Source organism: Vanessa atalanta, chromosome 3, assembly GCF_905147765.1.
Source record: "Vanessa atalanta chromosome 3, ilVanAtal1.2, whole genome shotgun sequence".
Taxonomy (NCBI): Eukaryota; Metazoa; Arthropoda; class Insecta; order Lepidoptera; family Nymphalidae; genus Vanessa; species Vanessa atalanta.
This window is the reverse complement of record NC_061873.1, coordinates 13,711,508-13,736,083: the sequence shown is the minus strand read 5'-3', so window position 1 is coordinate 13,736,083 and position 24,576 is coordinate 13,711,508. Positions and strand designations below refer to the sequence as shown.

At 34.3% G+C, this 24,576-nt stretch overlaps 3 protein-coding genes across 4 annotated transcripts in view; 1 reads left to right on the top strand and 2 right to left on the bottom strand.

Annotated features, from left to right (window-relative positions):
• Window positions 1–24,576, top strand: part of LOC125076835 — a 62,896-nt gene that overhangs the window by 5,780 nt on the left and 32,540 nt on the right. The gene's annotated exons all lie outside the window — the stretch shown is intronic.
• On the bottom strand, window positions 1,371–5,754 carry LOC125076834 (maltase A1-like). Its single transcript, XM_047688536.1, has 8 exons — window positions 5,541–5,754; window positions 4,733–4,912; window positions 4,501–4,664; window positions 4,003–4,388; window positions 3,738–3,939; window positions 3,307–3,663; window positions 2,602–2,840; window positions 1,371–1,502 (listed from the first exon to the last, which is right to left on the bottom strand). Exons 1-8 carry the CDS (start codon window positions 5,752–5,754, stop codon window positions 1,430–1,432), a joined length of 1,815 nt encoding a protein of 604 aa, XP_047544492.1. The 3' UTR covers window positions 1,371–1,429.
• LOC125076833 (maltase 1-like) lies at window positions 9,543–16,516 on the bottom strand. 2 transcript variants are annotated; one of them, XM_047688534.1, is made up of 9 exons: window positions 16,365–16,516; window positions 15,954–16,106; window positions 14,865–15,044; window positions 13,083–13,246; window positions 12,179–12,564; window positions 11,552–11,753; window positions 10,938–11,294; window positions 10,377–10,615; window positions 9,543–9,815 (listed from the first exon to the last, which is right to left on the bottom strand). In XM_047688534.1, exons 1-9 carry the CDS (start codon window positions 16,426–16,428, stop codon window positions 9,740–9,742), a joined length of 1,821 nt encoding a protein of 606 aa, XP_047544490.1. In that variant the 5' UTR covers window positions 16,429–16,516; the 3' UTR covers window positions 9,543–9,739. The 2 variants fall into 2 exon arrangements, with proteins under 2 accessions (XP_047544490.1, XP_047544491.1); XM_047688535.1 differs by lacking the exon at window positions 9,543–9,815 and having other exon boundaries at window positions 10,479–10,613; window positions 10,937–11,294; window positions 16,365–16,510.

The window sequence follows — 24,576 nt, the reverse complement described above, 5'->3', positions numbered from 1 at the left end:
TAAAACTTTATACATTTGTCATATTCTTAAACGCAAATAACGTTATACGATTAGATATTGTTATGATCAATTAAAATACCTTGTAAATCACCCAGACCATCTCCATTTGAGTCTTTAAATGAATCGACAAGTATACTGTAGTAGACAGCATTACTCCACCACGGGTCTGCCGCCCCACCTCCAAGTATCGTGGTCAGCACGACCGCAGCTAGCCACATATTTCACGTGTTTCAAGAAATTAACGATTCTATTCAGCTGCTCGTAGTGAAGAGATGGAGCCTTTTATGTGACGATAATTTGTAATGTTTTGAAATGAAAGATTCCACAACAAAGCACCCGATTTTAAAACGTTACATGAAACATGTCCGTTGAACTTAATAAAGAAGGAAAGGCGAAAGATTGAAGTGTATTAAGATCGTTCAATTAGAGGTTCCTTAAGTCCTTATGCTTTTCAGGAGATAAGTCTTTATATTTCTTCTACATTTTACAGCTCAAATTTTTTGAAACAATTTACTTTAGAACTATAAACATTATGTCATTTTAGCAACTCGTTGTAATTTCGAAATGATTTTGTTAAGAAATAAAGCATTGTATTCCAGTTTCAACTGAGATAACACCGCATTGTCCGGTACATCACTATCGTTCAGACCGGAAGTGCCGTCATTGCAGTCGGTAATTCAGTTAGGCGGCAAATTGCGGGGCGGTCGGACTATTATCAGCTCGACCGGAACGCGTTGGCAGCGCTAAACCTGTCATTAATGATTAGTTAATTTGATTGTACCTTCGAGAACAACATAATGACAACAACAACAACAACAGTCTTACGTACTGATCCAAACACTAATAAAAACATTTACAAAGTTTGTTCTTTCATGATATTACTTCCCTCATTCATCTGTCGCTATGATACCATTTTTTCATTTCATTCTATTACAAGATTTCAAAGTACTCTGAAGTATATTTTATAACAGTTATGGCATTTGTTTTCGAGCTGAGTTGACCAAGTGGATAGAACATGAATCTTAGACTCAAAGCGTGGGTTAAAGTCCCGGCAGGCATCACTGAGTTTTTATTTACTTTTGTTTTTATCATCATCACATCTCGCTTTCTGTAGTGATATATCGTGAGATAACCTGCATTTAATTGAATGATATTATTTCACATCTGTATCTACCAAACGATTCGGAATAAGCTGCATATTCTATTTGAGTAAGATTTTGAGCGACGGTTCGAAATTTATAACCTATTAGTATTTATATAAATTATTATTCAAAAATTTTTTCAGAGTTTTTAATTATTTGTATAAATTTTCGGACGTGTAACAACAATCAGTTTTATCGTAAAGGTATAAAATTAAATAATATAACATTACTTTAATATATATTTAATTAATATATCAGGTGATTAACACGACGAATTTTTGGATCACCTACATCGGTGACGCTCGTAATACGAGAGCCTCTCCTGCCTGAAGGGTTACGGATCCTCGAGGAATTGTGTCACTGGAAAAATATATATAAAAATTGTGTTACATTGTGTCGTATTTGTCGCCCGAGTTTATACAAAAAGGGTTTTACTAGCATTATTACATGCAAATTCGATTTTCTTGTTTGGTAATACTTTTTTATGACGTACATATGTTTATCAATGGAAAGCGTTTGGATGTTTTGTTAGAATTAATGTTGTAAATGATTTTCAATGTTATTATTGATTAATTTGGTCAAGTTAATGAGATTATTAATTTCAGCTTCATTAAAATTTTAAAGTTATTTGCAAGTAACAATTTTTTAACTAACTTAAATGATTCTTTGAATCCATAAATACAATAATTATAACTTTAAGTGATATCAAATGTTGATCAGTGAACAAAATAACATACAAACATACAGAGGAAAAGAAAATCTTCAAAATATTTCAAGTTCCTTCAAGTTTTGGCAATTAATATTACATGTAAACTGAACACGATTTTTATATAACTGTCGAAATACATAATTTTTAATTTCAATCTTCGATATTTTGTATCGAAGATTAAAATTATATAATCTTATATAACAGAAATATTCAAATCACGTTTAACACCCATTGCAATATTTGATGTCGGTCGAGATCAAAGAGCCGATGTTGAAGTTGAAACCAATTGGAATAATTAGTAAGCCAATCAGAAGCCAGCATAATTTGTACATGCGGATTTATGTTTAAATATAATATTTACGTCACACTGTGGCAAAAACGCTATAAACATTATTAAGTGATCATTTTGATTTTTTTTTGTCGTAATCTATGTATACTATTAATAAATTAATAGATTTAATTGGCTTGACTCACGCCTTTATTGTCAAAACATATTTAGATTGCCCATATCGTAATTTTCGACGAGAAATTAGTGTTTATATGATTAGTTCTGTGCTTCGGAGGACAAATTACGATCGTGTCAAATTTGCCGACACATCGAGTTACGAGCATTGACCATGACAGCCATATTTGCTGATATCGACCCCGAGGACTTCATATAATTAGTATCATTGAACACGTGTGGTATAAAGAAAAGTTAAGTTAACTTTACTATTATTAATAGTATCATATAATTTATGGAGTACTTACTCAATAACTCTGTTTGAATGCACACTTGATGCATAAACAGTTAGGGGCTCCTCCAGGAACTGAACGGTGGACAGATCGACGGTGTCAGATGTCTCACCCACATTGAATACTAGAGCGTACGTGTCATGAGTGAGAAGATATCTCACGAGGGCAAAGGTATTTTCTGACAGACTCTGGATATGGTATGATCCATGTGATAAAGCAGGCTCCTTTCGCAGCCTTGTCATTGATTTGTACGTCTAGGGAGGAAGCTTCAATTTAGCAATTTACTTAATGCAGTTTCGTTTATTTACCTTGCATATTATATTTTTTGTGTTGTTTTTCTGTTGTAAGGGTAAAGGAACTATAATGTTTACAGGCAAGACGACTTATCACAAGATTTTTTTTTATGAAATAGGCCAACAAAAAAATGGACCATCTATTGGTAAGAGGTTGCCCAAGAGGTACTAATGCCCGTAAAAATTAGCGTTATTTGAAATATTAGCCATTTCTTACATTGCCAATGCGCCACCAATCTTGGAAACATATCCATTGTATTTGTAGTTATGTTGGCTTACTCACCCTTCAAAGAATACAACAATACTATTTGGCGGAAAAATATCTTCCAAGTAGGTGGTACAATCGCACAAAGTTCTACTACGGAGAGACTTTGCTAGCTGGTTTGGCTAGTAACAATAAAAATATGACATTTTTTTATTCATATACCTTGAAATGACTTCGTGTGGCTTCTTTTTGTGCCTGTAAATTTATTTCCAAATAGTCCTGAGAAACTGGTAACCATGTACTTGTATTGGTCGAGAATCCTGCACTAGTACTCCTGTCCCATTGGTATGGCGTACGAGCTGGATCCCTTGAAAACTGTAAGTAGTTATCAGGGTTGCCTTGGTTGCACGCTGCAACGTCTACTGTATCTTCCCAACTCACGTAACCATCCCTCATACCGATTTCCTCTCCTTGATAAGTTATAGCAACGCCGGGCAGCATCATGTTCAAAGAATTAAGCCCGTCTACCATGTTGGGTCTAAATCTTGAAGGCATTCTTTTCTGGTCATGATTGCCGAACTTGAAAAAAGTGTAAATATTTTTAGTTATAATTTAATTTAAAAAATAATCTATGTATTGTCTTGAATACTTACGACCCAATTAGCGACTTTTCCTTGAGGCATATAAGTTAACCATCGCTTAATAATATAAACAAAGTCGCGAGCATTGGAATTGGATGACAAACTATTGATGAAATCAAAATTAAAAGGAAAATGGGCCCCAAGTCTATCCCGTTCGTTACCATAGTACAGCATCGTCATGGTAACATTTGCGTATGCTTCCGCAAGAAGTATCCTGCAAGGAAATATTATTCGAAACATATCTCGCGATTTTATTATGTAATAACTTGAAATTTACCTTGTTTCAGCATTATTGTCATTTGTCCATTTGTCTGCGAATTCTCTCCACTCGTACACTACATCGTACAGCTCAATTTGATCCCTTGTATGCTCTTGTGTAGTATAACCCGCTTGATTGGGAGTTAAAGACGGATTCCCAGTTAAGGGTTCATCCGGGTATTGACCGCCATAATCGTTAGGGTCCGCCTCGAAAAGATGCGGGATAGCGTCTAGCCTGTAACCATCTGCCCCTTTCTCAAACCAAAACCTCATTATGTTGAGCATTTCTTCTTTAACTGCTGGTTCTCTGAAGTTGAAGTCGGCTTGTTCTATCGCAAATTGATGCAAGTAATATTGTTGACGTGCTTCGTTCCATTCCCACACGGTACCGCCGAACTGACTTATCTAGAAAACAAATCCAGACAGTCGAATATAGGGATCCCGCTAAGGTTCTGTATGTTAATCACATGTGCGATTTTCTTTTTTGTCATTAAATTTATATAACAATAATATTTACCCAATTTGATGGAACTAATCGGTTGCTAGAATTGTTTGGATCGATAATTGGATCAGCCCAAACAAAATGGTTCTCATATCCAGGTTCCCTTGCCACGGATTTTTTAAAATATTCTGATTCAGTACTAGCGTGGTTTGGTACATAATCCAAAATAATTTTGATGCCTGTAAAAATGATCTATAAATATACAATAAAACAAAAAAACTTGAGTATTTATATGGGTCATAATTACCAAGTTGGTGAGCTTTTTCAACTAATTCTTCAAAGTCAGCCATTGTACCGTATTCTTCCTGAATGTTATAGAAATCACTGATGTCATATCCGAAGTCCACCATGGGTGAGACGAAGACAGGCGACATCCATATAGCACCAACTCCGGCGTCAACGAAGTGGTCCAATTGCGTAATAATACCTAACGGGATTATGAAAATATAAAAAAGTGAAGTAACATGGTTCTGTTTCACTGTTGGGCTATGGTCTGTTCTCCTCTTAAAGAGAAGGTTTAGATATAATCCTATCATTAAATCTGTATGAAATTTGGACTGAAGCAAAAAGGGACTAAACCAGTGCGAGTAGGTATTCATTCGGGTTCCTTTACGACGTTCCTTCCGGTTTGCCTATGTTTAGATCATCTAAGATTCACGTTTTCCAAATTGGAACTTATCAGTTTTATGAAATATCATTCAACCAAATCCTAATCAACCATACCTAAATCAACTAAAACTGTCTGATTTATTTATAAATGTTTTATGTCTGTTTGTTTATGGATCATAAAGAAATCATTGGTCGTCATTGAAATTCCTTTAATTATAGTTTATCACGCTTGAATTTAGTTTTAAAATACTTGCCCTGAGAAATTTTAATTATCATTACAATTATTTAAATTATAAATAGCTCAATTTATAACTGTGCAATAAATTGCAATTGCTATGAATTATCTTAATGTGTATTTAATATAAAGTCTAATCTTAACTTCGTAACGTAATTTATTGCTCATAAATATGAATATTAAAGATATATTTATACATATACATACTAACCTTTTATGTCACCGATACCGTCCCCATCGCTGTCCTTGAATGACCTTGGGTATATTTGATAAATAACTGTATGCTCCCACCAGTCCAACGGCACTAATTCTGGTGGTGTTGGCCCTTGGCTGGCTAGAATCGCCCATGTTATACTACCTACTACCACACCTACCACTGCCACTGCACCAAATACAATGCCTAATATTTTTAAAAGTGACTGCATGTTAACTATCCTTTAACTCTTACGGACATAAACTGGGTCGTGACTATATATGAAATAATTTTAAAAGATTAATCACAGGGGGCCACTTTAGATAAAAATGACTAAAAGTTCCTTGTTGAAAATACAGTTTGTTTGTATGTTTGTTCGTGCATGATACGGAACACGGTAGGGTAACGTGGTATTTAGATTTTAATATACGATGATGACGATTGGGACTTTGGTTATTATTGGAAATACGTTTTCATCCAGAGTTTATGCTTATGTACATACATATATTACTCGACTGTTTACTTTGTCATGTTACAGAAACAAACACGCGGGTACGAACTAATCATTAAAACTGTTATAAATATTTATATACATTTTATAATGGCAATCGAAATAAATTGTTATCAATAAAAAAATAAACATTTATACCTGTAATAACGATAACACTGAATTAATATGTGGATTATTAGAGCATATTCTAGAATAATGATTAACATAATAATATTTAAAGGCATATTATATACAAAATATATTATATAAATATATATAATAAGAGCCGAGATGGCCCAGTGGTTAGAACGGGTGCATCTTAACCGATGATTGCTGGTTCAATCCCAGGCGAGCACCACTGAATTTTCTCTGAATGTACTTAATTTGTGTTTATATCTCATCTCGTGCTCATCGTGAGGAAATTTGCATTTGTATAATTTCAACGAAATTCTGCCACATGTGTATCCACCAAGCCGCATTGGATGTAATAGGCTCCAAACCTCCTCAATGCGAGAGCTGGGCTATCCCAGCTGTGGGAAAATTACAGGCTGTTAATGTATAACAAAAAACATTGATATTTAATTTCTGACAGGATACTTATTATTTAATTGCTTAAAAAGAGTAAATATTGAGTTTCTTATTAGCTATACTAGTAAAACTTTACTTCACATTTTAAAGATAACAGAAGTGTTCGTTGTTTTTATTTATTTTATAATATGTGTATGTGTATCGATGTAAGAAAAATGAACCATTCATTACATCGCTTATAATAGGCTATCGACCTTGAGAACTACGATATTATGACCCTTGTGCCTGTTGTAACACTTGCTTACCCATCTTTCAAACCGAAACACAACAATACTTAGTACCGCACAAAGCGCTTCTACTAAGTAAATATAGTTTAATATATTATATAATTTCTTAGGTCAATATGTTGACGTGCTCAGTGGGAAAATTGCCTGCAAAGGCGCCTTTGAAGCTAACGTTCCCAAAGGGAAAATTTTCTATACAATAAAACTATGCATCAGAGATACGGAAAAGTCAGCGGTCAAAAATAATATTAACTCTGTAAATTTTAGTTTATTTATCACAAAGTATTAATTCTTATCAAATCAAATTAAAGAGATATAATTTAAACGATTTATGTTGATAAATATAGTTTTTAAATTATTTTAAATCTATAGTTTTAAAGTGTTTAAGTCATTAAATATCTGCATGAATAAAATGTCTCGCTTTGATATCCTAATTTTATTCGTACGAATTTAGGAAAGGCTTGTCTAATATAATCTTACGGAATGACGATTCAAAAGTACTCGTGAGAGCCAACTCGAATAAAGTACGTTATGGATTGTAAGCGACGTTGCTTTCGTTAACGGACTAAAAAAAAATGGAGTTTCCATTCGAGCGACATATATGTTATTTTCTCAAAAATAACTGTTCGGATTTGGACTGAATTTTCGTTATTAAATAGATATTTTTTTCAGGGAAGACTTTAAGTGTTTAATATATTAACATCTGGCCTGAACCTTCGAATAAAGACAGTAACATTTCAATAACAAACAGCAAATTACCCGCGATCGCTGTGTTCGTTTCAAAATATTACGTTTTGCACCATTCATTTTTAAAACATCACGTCTTTACGGTTTTAATGGGTAAACGATGTTTAGTATACCCTCATTTTTAGCTTGTATTCAAATAAGTTTTGAAGTGGGTTTCTTTTTTATACACACATATGTATATACATTGATACACGAACGAAATACTTGGAATTTTAATCTCAAGTTAGTCTCGTCGCAAAAACATAGTTTTCCTGTTTAATACGTGTTTATACTTCACCTTAGGATTTTTGAATCAATCAATCAAAATATACTTTATTTTCAAGTAGGCTCTTACAAGCATTTTTTAATCGTCATTTACAAGAATAATTTTGATATAAATCTAGCATCGGTCAAGAAACTCAGTAGGTGCACTTTTTCGTTTAAAAACAAATTTACTTGTTATACTTCAGCAGTACTATGAAGTAATGTAGTATCGTGTGTGTTTTTAAAGCTATTCTACTGTTTAATAGTGTTTCTGGTATTCATATGAAAATAACAGGGATGTTTTAAAATAGTTAATACTATCCGGTGGCGCGGTCGACCGCAACGGTTGCGTTTGATGTTCAACTCAGTTGTTTTTGGCTTTGAAAATATGGTTAAAACACGAATGTTTCGCCAAAAACTAAAGCTACTCGAATTAAACGCAATACATATGAAAACCTTTTTAGATAATGAAAGTTATTTTCTGTAGTAATATTATAAAAAGGGAAAAAATATTGTTTGTATTTTGACCTCCGGAATTAAGATAAGATTCTAAAAAACATTGTTAAAAAATTACGTTATTATACCTATATAGGGTATATATTATATACTTTTGTTTATTAATAAACCGCGATGTTGGGTCGAGTCGCTAGTGGCTAATAATGTTGTTTCGTTTGTTACCTTGTAACTTATTTCAAGTATTATGTGATATTGAATATAATATCTATGTTCTTTTAATAATATTATACAATAATGATTTGAATAGCATTATTTACGATTGCCGATGGACCCAACACGTGCTTGAGTGGCAACCAAGCTTAGGCAAACATAGTGTAGGATGCCCTGTGGACGAACGAGGTGGTAGAAAAGGTTAGGTTAGGTTAGGCACAAGGCCCAAATCAGTACCGTGCTTTAAAAATCTGTCACATTTCAGGATGCTATGCTATACGCACAAATTAAAAAACAAATTATATATTATATATAGAAGATACTAGACAATATTGCTTAAGTCTTACTCAGAAATCTTAATCTACTGAATTATTAGAATTAGGAGATTTCCGATTTAAAAAAAAAAGGATCAATGTACAAAATTGAATGTATGTTTCTTCTATGCTTGGTTTAGGAATTCATCCGGTTATAATGACGCTGTATTGAGTCGTTCTGAATATGAACGAGATAGTCCCGAGCCCAAAAGAACAATAATTGTTCTTCGTATGCATTACTTCAAAACGTTATATAATCAAAGTAAATAAATCATTCTTGGAGCAAGGTATCCGTTTCTATAATAAAATTCAGCAGACATTTTTAACTTTGCCGTTTCATAAACTCAAATCATTTATAAAAATTACATTGGTAAAGATGGCATATTATTCGATACAAGATTATGTAGATGATAAAAAAGCGTGGAGTTAATGCTTGTTGACTTTCAGGCAGGAGACATAACATACATATATAATTGTATTTAACTAACATGACGAGGTATTTTAGATGTTGAAAAAGAGTAACTACTGAGTTTCTTGCCGGTTCTTCTCTGTAGAATGTACATTCCGAAACGGTGGTAGCTTTACTTAAAATAGTTTGTTAAATGACGATTTAAAAGTGCTTGTAAAAGTCTACTTGAATAAAGTATATTAAAAAAAAGTGCGAGGGACTTTTGGCGGTCTTAAAGGCGGTTTACTTTTAAAATGAAAACAAAAATAATTATAATTATACAGTTTCATTTTGACTAATCTTAAGACTATGCTATAAATAATTTACAGAACTAATATTTACATTATAAGTTACATTGCAACCGATCATTATAAGGCTTTAAACATATACATCTATATCCGGAAGATATCAATACAGTTTCAGCAGATGTGTTATTTTGACTCGATATTTATGCTAATGCAGTTAGAATTGACTCCGGCGAATCATCCCTTATCGTTTTATGCAACAGGTTCGGCTTTCAGCACGATGGCTTCTCCTGGTGCCAGGGTGAGCTGTTCACTTTCAATCACGTCCCTGGAATAATATTTCGAGCTGTTAAATTAGAACGTTTTTCTATTTATTTTGGACAGTCAAGGTTGACTGCCCGATGAAGCGGACATCTTATTCTACAGAGATTCCATTAAATTTAGCAATCTAGATTTGTCAACGATGGATCTAAGTTGTTATATCTTTTGTACCTCTTACACTGGCTTACTCTATGTAACATAAATTAAAATTAAATTCTCTGTTCGTCTTTCTGCTTTCACAAATATATTTTTTATTCAGCTTCTGTATGCCGGAAACTATAATAATTTTATTTATAAATAATAGACCATTTTATATGGTGGTAAAGCTTTGTGCTAGGTAGCTTTGTGCTACGTTCTTGTTAGGTACCACTCAATATCACATTTTTATCGTCAAACAGCAATACCTAGTATCGTTGTGTTCCAGTTTGACGGTACGTTAGCCTGTTTAGTTACAAGCACGCGGGTCTTTGTGCGATGGAATCAGGTGACTCATTTTTATTCTGGCTACTTACTTTATATAAAAATAGCTAATACTTTATAAATTATGAATAATATAGATTTTGCATACCCTTTATTCCTAGTAGAATGTATGCTAGATATATAAACTGTTGCTGGTAGTTTAAGATGCATAACCCTGTTAAGGTTGATGACGTCAGAGCGATCAGCCACGTTGAACAGGAGCACTATCGTGTCATGAGTCCTGAGGTACCGTACTAAGTACAAGGAACGGTCCGATAGAGCTCTAATGTTGTATTCGCCGTGAGACAAAGCCTTCTCTTTACGCAAGGCCGTCAGAGCTTGGTAAACCTGAAAAAAGGCAAATGTTGTTATAATTGGTAACTTTGTCGATTCATAAACTTAAATCGATTGTTAAATAAATATTAATAAATAAGGCAAATTTTATTTAACACAAGATAGATGATAAAAAGCTTGGACCTTATACTCGTTGACTTTTAGGCAGGATATAATATATTAATTTTATTTATTGTTTATTATATTATTATAAAAGTATAACTACTATTCTTGCCGCTTCATTTCGGCAAAATGACGATCCAAAAGCCTACTTTAAAGTATATTTTAATGTTGTGTTTGTGTTTTCCTTTAATTCTAATTTCATTTATGAGTCTACCTTAAAGTGACTACGTGCATCCTCCTTCTGCTTAGCTAGGTTAATTTCTGGGTAATCTTCAGCAACAGGCAGCCATGTTCTATTAGCAGTGGAAAAGCCTGCATTTGTTAAGTTGTTCCAATGGTAAGGCGTCCTCGCAGGATCCCGAGAATAAAGAAGGTAGGTGTCTTCATCTCCTCGATTTATGGCCTCCACATCAACGGTATCTTCCCAGCTTACATAGCCATCTTTCATACCAATCTCTTCGCCCTGATAGGTGACGGCTACACCAGGCAGCAGCATATTAAGTGAGTTGAGTCCGTCTACCATATTTTCTCGGAACCGTGTGGGCATCCGATTGTTGTCATGATTACCGAACTGCAATTAAAATAGGTTTACTAAAATAATATGTCCATCAGTTAATGCCACATCTGACAGATGACGAAATAGCAACTAATCAATGAAAATTTAAAAGAATGTAACCTTAAAAAATTTAAAATTCTAATCAGTATTAGGTACAGCCAACAACACAACATCAGTCAAAAGTAAGGATTGGTTACAAAACTTCGTGTCACGATTATACGTTAAGCGGGTGAAGTAGCATGTTTAAAGCAATCGTAATGAGTTGCACTTACCACCCAATTTGGCGTTGCTCCATGTGGCATGTATGTCAGCCATCGAAGAATAATGTACACGAAATCTCTAGCAGTAGATCTAGAGGAGAGATCCGTTACAAAATCAAAGTTGAATGGGAAGTGTGCTCCAATCGCTCCCTCCTCGTTGCCATAGTACAACATCGTCATGGAAACGTTGGCGTAACCTTCCGAGAAGAGAACTCTGAAATGTATAACAAATAAAAAAAAGGTTCCATGCAAATAGAGACCTTGTTCGTGGTACTTATTTTAAAATTGTGTAACACACACAGACAATAAAAATTAAAACATTTTTAATTTTTTTTATGTGATTTTTACATGTGTAGTTATACAACATTGTTTTTATCTCCTTCTTATGGTTTGGGGTTCTCTGGTCTAAACCTAATTTGTATTTCTCGCCAAATTTTATTCAATACAACAAAAAACTAAAGCTATTATTGTATGATTTATTATATAGAACCTTCAACTTTTTCTACTTGTAAAAGTTTTGAAGAAACCTAGTATCACTTTGAGGAGCGTGTCTAAGTTATAAGATCCTTATTAAAACTTTTGTCATTGACTGCTTTATCTTCATAACAAAGTTCCTCATACGTAAGGCTTTTAACTTACCGAGTGTCACCAGGGTGATCCTCCAGGTATCGATCTACATAGTCCCGCCATTCGTAAACAACATCGTATAATTCTATGAGATCTTTCGTGTACAGGGGGATTGTATAGCCAAGTTGGTGCGATTCGAATTGTATTAGCCCACTCAGTGGGTCGTCTGGGTATCTTCCCTCGTGATCAGCTGGATCTGCTTCTATTAAGTATGGAAGTGCGTCAACTCTGAATCCGTCAACTCCTTTATCGAGCCAGAATTTCATGATGTTTACCATCTCCTCTCTCACGGCTGGGTTTCTAAAATTGAAGTCTGCCTGTTCGACGGCGAATTGATGAAGATAATACTGCTGACGTTCTTCCCTCCATTCCCACGCTGAACCACCAAATTGACTTACCTAGAAATCGTTTAAAATTATTTTTTTTTTTATGGTCCAAATTATTCGTCTTCAACGATGGAACGAATAATTAGCTTGAACTAAGAAGTTGTATAAATCAAAATAAATGAAGTACAATCGATCAAACACCATAATTGGTACTTTGGTATTGGTACTGGTAATTAGCGCTTGAATTATTGTTTATAACAGTTAAACAATAATTCAAGTGCTAATTACCAGTAACTTCTCTCTTAATGTTGTTTTTGGTCTCGAAGGAAAACGTTTGATCAATTATGAGACATATGTTCGCTTGCGCCAATTTGCTGTCAAATCTGGTACAATTAAGAGGTTTTAGGGGCTATATTCGTTTGGCCTTATTCATAAATTTTATATTCTTTAAATAATATTTCTCTCCTTTTCTTTTCGTCAGCATTTTCATATTAAAAAAAAGATCGAGCATTGTGTAACTATACAATACACATAGCTCATTAAAAGGGTGTTATGATGTAACTGATAATACTTGACGTTAAATATTTTACCCAGTTTGATGGTGGCAGTCTATTGGTAGCATTGTTTGGATCCTGCCGACCATCTGCCCAAATGAAAAAATCTTCGTAGCCAGGTTCTCTTGCCAAGGATTTCTTGAAGTATTCCGACTCGTTGCTGGCATGATTTGGCACGAAATCCAATAGCAATTTAATTCCTGTAAACATATAAAGATTTTTCGATGATTTCTGATGATGATCATCTAGTATACGTAACAACAAGACAAGTGAGATAGTTTGCATCAGAAACATTTCAACATACAGAAACGCACTCAAATCGAACCATGTATTCATGCGAGCGTAAAGGAAATTTACTTCAATAAATTTAATAAGCAGCTGCTGTGAAAAATTCACTTCGTATCTCACTCGTGAAATATCGATAACAATTTATGGTGCGACGCCATTTTGATACGTGTATGCTATCAATTTTATAATTATTATAGTTAATATCGCACATTTCTAACATTTTACACTCATGTCTGCGGTACGTGCAGTATTTACGGTAGTTTCTTTTTACGGGTATTTCTACTGATATCGATATAATACAAAATAATCTGTAAGTATTTCGAGATAAACCAATGGGATTTGAACATGAGTATACTACATTTTGTCGTATTCCTTGGAAACTATTTACTAACACGGAAGTAAATTATATGATACGTAGATTTAATATTGCATTCTTCGCCAGACAATTTTCACAGATACACGAATGCTTTTTCAGTAAGTACACCCTATTAGGCAACTACCTTCCAAATTCCCAGTTTGTAGGTGTTAAATTTTCTGTGATTTCGTGATTAATTAGTGTTTTTTCGTTTAGAACATGTTGCAGATAGGATCTATGTTAGATAACAAGGAACCCCTAGAAAGAGACACGATCGCTGGCGACTTGCTGCTCACAATTATCAGTTTATCTTTATTAATCCTCACATTAAATGATTTATGTATAATTTATCATGTTATCAGCTTAAATACAATACAAGATAATTATTCGCGTGTACTTAAAGTATATTTTTCCCCTTTTTTTTGTGATATGACGATGATAAGCGCCAGTTTACTGATTTGAATATAGACATCGTTCGTTTTTATCACATGTTTTGTAGAGAACATTAAAATATCATTACGTTTTGTAATAAAATGCCTGGTCGGTAGAGTATAGTCGGCCTATTCTGCGAGGCTGCAGAGTTCACGGTCTGGCGTTTAAATTTCGAGCACATAAAAGTTTTGTATTTCTTTTACTTGATGATAAGGCTTCGTTCAAGCCTGGGTAGGTACAACCCATTCATTATATATTTTACTGCCAAACAGCAATACTTGCTATTTTTGTGTAGCTGGGACGTGACGTCATTGTTCTTAAGGTTGTTGGCGCATTGGTGATGTAAGGAATGGTGATTATTTCTTACAGTACTAATGACAATCGTCTGTGGCAACTATTTAATATCACGTATCTATTACATAAAAAAGGCTTAGTGTTTGAGATTTAACTATGTTGCTCCAAAAAATTTACAACATAAACGTGACAAAATTTTATCTTGAAGAGGTATCTTCATAATATTCTTAACACATTATTTCTTATGAGAAATCATAATCCGTGATTTTGGATTTAACCTGGACAAGCACCCTTGAATTTTCGTGTGTTTAATTTGAGTTTATAATTCATTATTCTGTCACATGTGATAGACACGGCCGACCCGCAATAGATTAAAGAAGAGAAAGGAAGTTTTAGCCCAGCCGAGGGACATTTACAGGCTTATTTACTACTACTACTTTTTGGCTTACCTAATTCATGAGATCGGTTAAGAAGGACTTCGAAGTCTTCCATGGTTCCATACTCATAATGGATTTCGTAAAAGTTGCTGATATCGTAACCAAAGTCGACCATCGGTGACTCGAAGATGGGCGACATCCATAATGCGTCTACTCCTGCATCAACGAAATGCTCCAACTCTTCGGTGATACCTATAACAAGAAACCTTAAAATCAGATAAAGGGTTTCTTTTCTTACAATCAGATAACAAAGTCTGTCTAATCCGTTATTAGTAATTAATAATATTAAAATTGTTGTAATGCCTTGGATTCCAAATTTAAATATATAGAACTCTACGAATACGGCCTTCATGTTAAACCAACAGTTGTTATAAAAAACGTAATTTCATTTAATTTTTTTATTACGTTTATTTTCTTCTTGGTTTTGTATAAATACAGGAAACGATTACAACATTCCGGTCACTCACAATTATTTACAACGTTGCTATACAAAGTCGTTATTATATAGTCAGAATAATAACGGATGACGCTAGCCATAATAGCTTGGTTCAGAATCTAAGGCCAATACAGCTATCATTAGCGGTTGTTACGTTACAATGAGCAAAAATGTATTGCTATACGCTATTGTAATATTTTTGTCGTTGGAGTGAGAATATTCCACCTACCGATAGATGGCGCTTATTAAATCATTGAAGTTTCTGAATCGCGCAGGCAACATTTTGTTATTGGGTATATATATCATCTCATCTCATCTCTCAGCCGAAGTACGTCCACTGCTGGACATAGGCCTACCCCAAAGATCGCCACAACGACCGGTCTTGTGCAGCCCGCAACCAGCGGCTTCCCGCGACCTTCACCAGGTCGACGGACCTGGTGAAGGTCGCCAATCGAGAACTCGTCGGCCCCAACGGCCGTTGGTTCATCGAGCAATGTGCCCCGCCAACTGCTACTTAAGTGTGGCAATTTTTTGGGCTATGCACTTTGGGTATATATGTATATAGTCGAGAATAATTGGGTTAAATCGGCTTTTGTTTTATAAACAACAGTGAGCACTTACTATGACGCATTAACTGCCTTCCCGTTACATTTTTTTATATTTACCTTTCAAATCACCGATGCCATCACCGTCACTGTCTTTAAAGGAGCGAGGGTAGATTTGGTAGAGCGCGCAATGCTGCCACCAGTCGATCGGAATTAGTTCCGGTGGTGGCGGCGACGAATCCCTCGTCCACAAGACGATCCATGTGATACCACCTGATTAAACATCTTTATAAGTTAGGAAAAAAAAATATAAATGCTGCTTAAAAATATACAACCGTTTGTTTGTCACCGAAAATTAGTTAACCGATGGCATAAGTTTTTTTTATCTTAATGAAAACGAAAAGGGACTTTAATCTGAACATAATTCGGTGTGAATATCGCTGATACGAATTAGCGTGACAGAAATGAAATATGCAACTTATTGGTAACTTATATGACTTAGTTTCACCAAAATTTAACCTTGAAAATTACCTGCAATAATTCCGAGTCCAACAAGCACAACCACAGTGAGACCGAACACCTTCAGCGACCCCATCGCGACTGGTCAGTGGCGCGCGCTTTCCGCACAAACATCACAGCTGATTGCTCAGTAAAGATTATGTTATCTCGAATTATTGTAGGAGTATTTTATAACATATCCAATATTTAATATCTAGGAAGCGAGATGGTTCAGTGGCTATAATGCGTGTATCTTAATCGATGACTGTAGGTTCAAACCCAAGTACTGTTTTTTCTTCTGCTTAATTTGTCATTTTGTTACCAATTTATGGATCCAAGCTTATAGGTTTCCCTACAATGTTTTCTTTCAACGTAGTGCATAAGATTAACTTTAATTATACATTCACTCTGCCTGAATCATAGAGTAAAAAAAAACAGGTAGAAATTAATATAACGTCAACAAAATTTGTCTTAAAATTTGTGTGGCGGAATATATATGTTGATTTTTTTAACGAGGTCAAGGTTGTAATTCAGGTTCACAAACCTTATAACTACATATATTCAATGAATGAATTTTTGGGAATACAAAAGTCAGTTGGCTACTTTTCCATGGTCATCGAAAGTAAATAAATAAAATTTTACTTTTTACACTCTAATCTCAAATCTACAATAAGAGAAAAGTCTAATACAAAATGGTTCGTCTCTTTGTACAAATAATTTATAGTATGCATTTAGCAAAGCTCTTAAATTTATACGGTTTTAATTCCACTGTGTAACTGGCTTGATTAAGTTCTAATGGAATACGAATATAATAATACCTCGTTGGTCTAGCGGCTACTTTATAAGGCTGCAGAATCAAAAGTGTCCGTTTCAAATTACAGCGGACCATTTGCTACTCCAAATACCTAAGTAAAAAAGATATATTAATTAAAAATATTAATTAATGTAACAAACAAAACTTCCAATTGATTTCAACTAATTAGGATTCCAATGACAGAATTATCTATTGAGATTACTATTCATTAATCTGGTTTTATCAGCGTGTAAAAAAAGTATTATCTTAATTAATGTATTTATAATTGTTTGTGTATAATAATTAATCCTACCAATATTATAAATGCGAAAGTTTGTTTGGATGAGTGTTTGTAACTCACGCCAGAACGGCTGAACGGATCCGAATGAAATTTAGCACAGAGATAGATTATAGTCGGGAATAACACATAAGTTTTATCGCTAATACATGCACTTTATCACCTATTATAATTTAAGTATTAAAATTCACAATTGCGATATAATTACTTGGTGGTAGAGCTTTGTGAAACTGTGGGTAGGTGCTATTCACTCATCGTTCTAACTCCACTCGTCAAATAGCAACACGTGTGTGTTCCAATTTGAAGTGAGTGTACTAGTGTAACTACAGGCACTAGGGGCATGCCGTCTAAGTTACTAAGATTGATGGTACATTCATGATGTAGGGAATAGTTAATATTTTTTATGGCACCAATGTCTATGGGCGATATGTGTCCGTCCAACAGATTCGTTCACAAGTAGATAGATATCTATAAAATAAAAATTAATAGTGATCTTCAATATCCGGGCTGTTAGAATACTAGAACTTTTCTACAGAATAACACAACGATTTTTTTAAACCGACTCCGAAATTGAACCTAAGGTTCGCGTAACATATTTTTTTTTTAGCATTAGCAGCCTGTAAAATTTTCCCACTGCTGGGCTAAAGGCCTCCTCTCCCTTTGAGGAGAAGGTTTGGAGCATATTCCACCACGCTGCTCCAATGCGGGTTGGCGGAATACACATGTGGCAGAATTTCGTTGAAATTAGACACATGCAAGTTTCCTCAACATGTTTTCCTTCACCGCCGAGCACGAGATGAATTATAAACACAAATTAAGCACATGAAATTTCAGTGGTGCCTGCCTGGGTTGAACCCGAAATCATCGGTTAAGATGCACGCGTTCTAACCACTGGGCCATCTCGGCTCTCATAAGATATAATATGTATGTAGAATATTTTTAGAACATTATAATACAATTTAGACACTACGAAACATGCGACAAAGTCCACTAAAATTTTAGTACAGTCGTATAGAATGTGGTCTGTGTAATAGTGTTAACATACACTAATGAGGACGTTCGTTAGTCAAAGTTACCACTGAACGCCAACACCTATCAGACTTGTTGTGTTTACGACTCTTTAAACGACCAATCAAATCAGTGCGGAGTAGTTTGTTTTTTATTATTATGTGTGTATGAGAAATATTTTGAAGATTTCTTGTTATTTAAAATGTCTGTTTATGGTAAATTGCGGATTCGCCCACGCGTGGGGTGGAAGGGGGGTTTAGTTAAATAGCCTATATCAGTTTCTGTGCCCTTGACAACGTTTAAGAAAAGTTTCATGATGGTCGGTGGAGTAGTCATGATGATCTTGGAAAAGTAGCAAAGTCTTTTGTATTTTCAGAAATTCATTCATTCAATTCAAAGAATAAAACCTCTAAATAGATGGAATTACATATAATCGTCCAATAGCAAAACTGAGTCGGCTTTTATTATAAACGAGAGTAGTAGTATATCCGACGTACGCATATCACGTACGCGCCCGGATCGCGGGTGTTACGCCTAATTTCTTTGTAAATGGGCGGAGGGTCGCACTGCCAGAGGGTCGGAGGAGGCATTATCGAGGTCGGTCAGCGTGCTATCGACAACCCACGGTGATTAATTAACCACGTCGTGATTAATGTATCTCGTGAAAAAAGGCGAACTTGATCAATTTCAGCTTTGCATTTCTCGTGAGTGTTGTTTTTAACGATGATCTCCCTAAAAAGTGTGTTAAGTATGCGTCGATATAATTGTATAGATATGGCTGGAATAGCTATTAAAACTTGAATTCGTAACATGTTTTGCATTTCTAGCTCGACTCGGAAATCAGTCGACTTTGTCCGTCAACTCAAATTAAATATTTTTATAACACTATAAAATATATTGAATCAAAAAAGAATACGATTGAACATAACAGTCGCTTAAATTATTTTTAATATTGATTTGTTAACACACGAAAAATCAGCCGTGTACTGAAGTAATCACATTAATACAAACAAGCGAAGTAATAATGAACGATTTTTTATAATATAGAATAAAAAAATCCGTCAATCATTGTAGAACGCAGTGAGTGTATCTGTGACCAACAAATCGATTTAAAATGACTATCGATTAAATTTTCTATTGAGGAACGGTAATTTTGTCGTGAGTGTGTCGTATGCTACATCCGTTACCGAAATTATACGATATAATCTAAATACATAATGAAGGGTAGGCAACCTTACATTCAAAGAGATACCCAACCTTTTCAAACACTCAGTCACTTTCATTTATAATTCCATGAACGTCCACCATCAGATGTGGTAATTATTTGTTCCTTTCTGAATATTATATTAGCGGGATGACTGTTCATTATTAACTCATTTCGCTATGATGAGCTCGGCTAATGTGAGTTCTAAACAAAAGTGTATTATTTTGTATGTGTTGTTTTTTCGGTAATATAAATAATCTGATTTTTAGTAAAGAGAATACGCGAAATATAAATATGATAAACGAAAAATTGATTTTTATCAAAAACGAGGTACATTTTGGTGTGTGTAAATTCTGTTGCTTCAAATACTCCTTACAAAATAAAAGCTGATATTTATGAATGTGCAATATATGGGGTATCAAAAAATATATCATATATTTTAGAAGTCCGATATTTTGTCATTTATGCATATAGTTACTAAATAAGGAATGAAAATCGTTCATTAAATGTTAAAAAGGCTTAAAAGATTGTACTTTATTGGGTAAATGTAATAAAGGTGTAATTTGACCGCACTTTATTTATAACCTACTGACATACTCATAGTATCGGTACACGATGCGCTAAAATAAGTCGGCGCAAACAGGAAGGTTCGTAGTCGTGGTTCGGCTACGACGTTACGCTACGCCGTAGCGGGTGAACGGCCGGCGGCGTGGTGCAGCGGTCGATACCCTTCTTTCCCCCCACACCCGGTACACCCTCTGCTCTACCCCGACAGCCCCGTTTGACGGATCTATTCTTAAAGTATCTTTAAACATTGCTAGTGGTTTGTTTTTGTAAATTCGTTTAGAAGCGATTTTATTTCATATTTTGAATTGGTTTTGTTATAAGTGTTTGTATGTATAAATGTAATATTATGATAAATAAGTTCATACAATAAAATGGGGCTTTTAAATTTCGCAGGTTATAAATAAAAATGAAATTATGAAAATTCAGTGCAAACTATAAATATAATTATTATTTGAACGGTACGTTAGTAACAAGTAAAAAATTCTGTAAGATTTTTTGGTCAGTCTCCACTGTCCATTGAAATTGGCGCCGTTAGAATTTTCAACCATTATTTACATCGCCAATGCTCCGCGAACCTCGGTACCTACGATTTTATGTACTTTTTCCTATAGTCACACTGGCGCACTTAACCTTTAAACCGGAATTGAGCAATACTAAGCTTTCATGTTTGGCGGTAGAAACTTTGATGACTGGGTGGTACCTACAATGTCGATGATATATACATGCGATGAAGGTAGTAAAGATATAATAATTATCATTTTAAAAAAAGTTACCTAATATCTTTACGAATATTATAAACTCGAATCACTGTATCAAATTTGATAATGTTTAGTACGAAGCAAGCTTGAACTCCAAGGAAGGAATTAAGCCAAACACCAAACACACATTAAAACGCGAGCGCAGTCGCGGACAGTTACTGATATTTATACTTATAAACGGTTATCAGCAACATAACAACAACAAACCATTTACATGCTTCATACAAAGTTTCAGTCAAGAAAAACGGACAGACGGATAGACAGAATAAATATTATTGTTACGAGATATTTAAAACAATAAATTTTCATTCCGAAATACAATAATATCACAATCAAGTACTGCGAATATTATTTAATAAAATTAATTTAATTTGAAAATATTCAATATTGTCAAACAAACATTGAATACATATATATATATATATATATTTATATTATAAAACGAAATAAAACAATCGCACGGCTTATTCACGTCAGGTTTCTGTGCAAACAGCGCTGTAGGTGAGCAAAAAGAACGAACAAGGTCGTTTGTTGAGCTTTAACTAACACTTTGAATATGGACCGCAGCCTCGCTTGCATGGAAACACATATTTGCTATTTTACAAATGCTCTTCCGGAATATGTTTTGTGTTCATTTGGGTCCGTTTGTTTCGTTATGATGCGGATTTAATCTTTGATGTTAATTGAATGGTGTTGTAATATAGGTAGAAGGTTCTCTAAAGTTGGAAATAAATCAGTAATTTTGTTTAGTTATCTTCAATTTTAGTAAAATTAAAATCTTTGCTTTTAATTATTATTTCAAAGATGTTGCAAGCATTAGCTATTGGAAACGCTAATAGAAATTGGTCACTGCCACCTAAAGACATAGGCGCTGCAAGAATAAAAATAATTACTTACAAAGTCAATGCGTAACAATCTTGTTACCTAAGATGTTAGGTACTCTGTGCCTGTAGATACAATGGCTCACTCACTTTTCAAACTATTACAATACAAAATACTAAGTATTGCCGTTTTTCAGTAGACGATAATGACGTACGAGGATGGTACAAACCAAGATTGCCTTTTACAAAGACCTACGAAGTAAAGTGTTACTTTAAATTTATTTTTTTGTAAAATTGGACTCGTAAGATAAGCCATATTTAGTTAGATAAATTTGTTACCTGGAACCAAAACAATAAATGTTAAAGGATAATAAAATGTTTTTTTACACAAATTTGTATTTCCTAAATAACATAATTCGGTGGACCGGCAATCAACAAACCATTTACATGCTTTGACCAAAACCCAAACTTCACTAAACTAAAAATACAAAATTCTGGCTACTACTGAATTCTTTAAGAGAAAAAATGAAGTAAGAACTCAGAACATAAGGACGGCCTCGTAAGCCACGAGACAAACGAGGTGGTCAAATACGAGTACATGATACATTCATAACGAGTGTAATAGTAGAGTTTGACGCAATTCACGTAATACGACAAATCGCTCGTCTATACGCCACCTGCGCCTTATTCCCATATTTCATAATTCTAAAACAAAATCTAATATAAAACGTAGAACGTAACAATTTCGTTTGGAGGCGGAACATTTTCTTTGCGGCATAAATCGCTCTGAATTTTAAAATATCGGATTTGAGCGCTGTACCGGGAGGAATTTTTAAAGCCGAAGTGAATTGTTTTCACAATTTTTATACAGAATAAAGGTACGCTTTCAGATATTCCAATTGAAACGAAATGTTGGTTTTTTTTTTTGTCGAACGTCACTTTTTAATTTAATATAAATACAGACGATTTTAATGTGACGAAGTGGAATCAACTCAAATCAAATCAAATTCCTTTACTCAATATTGAAGCTTTACACTTATTTATTGATTGTAAAATTAAATACTACCACCGGTTGAGAAGAGCAGGAAAAACAAACTGACAACAGTTACAAAATGAAAGCTGAGTGAATCTGACGATATTAACTGGGCAAAATTAAGCCGCTTCTTGTTTGAGGTGTGAACACATAAGATATTTTTAAAACAATAATAATTATTTATACTTTGACTATTTGATATGACTTTAAATTGTTAAAAGCAACCAATTTGCTAAAAACTCTCCTATATTATGATCTACAAACACTACCACTTAACTACTTATATCCAAATTAATATTTGTCTAATGTTTAATATTTGTCTTTACTTCTCCAGTGATTAGAGTAGGATACCAGACAGATGTTAATAAGAGTTTACTTTACAAAATTCAATGGCGTCGGGTGCCTCAGCGTAATTCAATTGTTTTATTGTAACCTAATGATAACTATGTGTAGCGTTGTGCAGAAGAATAAAATATATTTAAACATTATTTTATATAAAGATATATAGGTAGGGCTTTGTGCAAGCCCGCCCGGGTAGGTACCACCCACTCATCAGATATTTCTACCGCCAAATAACAGTACTCTGTATTGTTGTGTTCCGGTTAGAAGGGTGAGTGAGCCAGTGTAATCACAGGCACAAGGGACATAACATCTTAGTTCCCAAGGTTGGTAGCGCATAGATGTAAAGATTGGTTAATATTTCCTACAGCGCCTTTTCTATGGGCGGTGGTGACCATAAGGTTGCCCATAAGCTCGTCAGCAAACAATGCCATAAAAAAAAATTATCCGTCTGTATCTACAAAATTTAGTTTCGTAATATTGTTTTAATAAAATAACAGTATCACGCCAAGTGATTTATTCTTTGAATAATTTGGACTATATAATATTAAAACGTAAAAATGTCGCTACGTTTCTTCATCACGAAGCTACCAAGTTGATCGTAAAGAAAATTGGCTCAGAAATAGCTGAGACCATCCATCCCATGTATCAAATATGCGATTATTTCTCCATAATCAACAAAGGAAAATCACAAAAGATAGAGCACTCAAGTAAAGTATGTTTTTAGTATTAATAAAGAATTAATGAAAGATGTGCGATCGTTTAGTCACGAGTAGTTTCAGGGTTGAAAGTATTTTAAGCTATCCCAGCGGACGAGAAGACAAAGTGGTTGTGGCAGCCAGTTTGAGGCTATTTAGCTATTAAAATTTGCTTTGTGTAAAGGCACTTCGGGAATTAGATAATTTCATTATAAGGCTCGTCGTATAATAAATTTCATATTATAAAAGACTTCGGAAATGTTTCTAAGATAATTCCAAAATATTAGTATTACGTATTTGTTTCCGACAGCTACAGTAACAGCTCGTGAATTGTGAATTCCACCGCTGGGCAAAAACTCACTTTAACCAAAAATGTTTTAATATAAATCTTGTGTGACTAACAAAATCAGTCCAAGCCATGTTCTTAACTGCGTCTCATTAAAAAAGCATTTAATAAGGAGTGAGAAAGAGAGAAATAGAAATGAAAGAACAAAGAACAGAGTCAGCACATCAGATATTAGTTTAGGACCCCCGTAGGTGAATAACGCGTTATCACCGGCCAGTAATAAGTTATTACGGGCGTAATTATCATGGCCTCCCGAGGGCGCGTCTGCGTAACACATACCACTGGTAACGACTTCTCGCAAGCCATTATAGTCTTTATTGTCATACGGAATTATAAATATGCTTTTATTTAGGCGAACGACGAAATTGCATTACGAGCGA

Excerpts from the sequence above, each read along its gene's own strand:
- LOC125076833 (XM_047688534.1), bottom strand. The coding sequence starts at position 16,428 with ATGGGGTCGCTGAAGGTGTTCGGTCTCACTGTGGTTGTGCTTGTTGGA. Across the intron at positions 11,295-11,551 it reads GAGCAACGCCAAATTGGGTG|TTCGGTAATCATGACAACAA; the intron begins GTAAGTGCAACT and ends TTTTAATTGCAG. Across the intron at positions 10,616-10,937 it reads ATGCACGTAGTCACTTTAAG|GTTTACCAAGCTCTGACGGC; the intron begins GTAGACTCATAA and ends GCCTTTTTTCAG.
- LOC125076834 (XM_047688536.1), bottom strand. The coding sequence starts at position 5,754 with ATGCAGTCACTTTTAAAAATATTAGGCATTGTATTTGGTGCAGTGGCA. Across the intron at positions 4,389-4,500 it reads GATTAGTTCCATCAAATTGG|ATAAGTCAGTTCGGCGGTAC; the intron begins GTAAATATTATT and ends TTTGTTTTCTAG. Across the intron at positions 3,940-4,002 it reads GACAATAATGCTGAAACAAG|GATACTTCTTGCGGAAGCAT; the intron begins GTAAATTTCAAG and ends ATTTCCTTGCAG.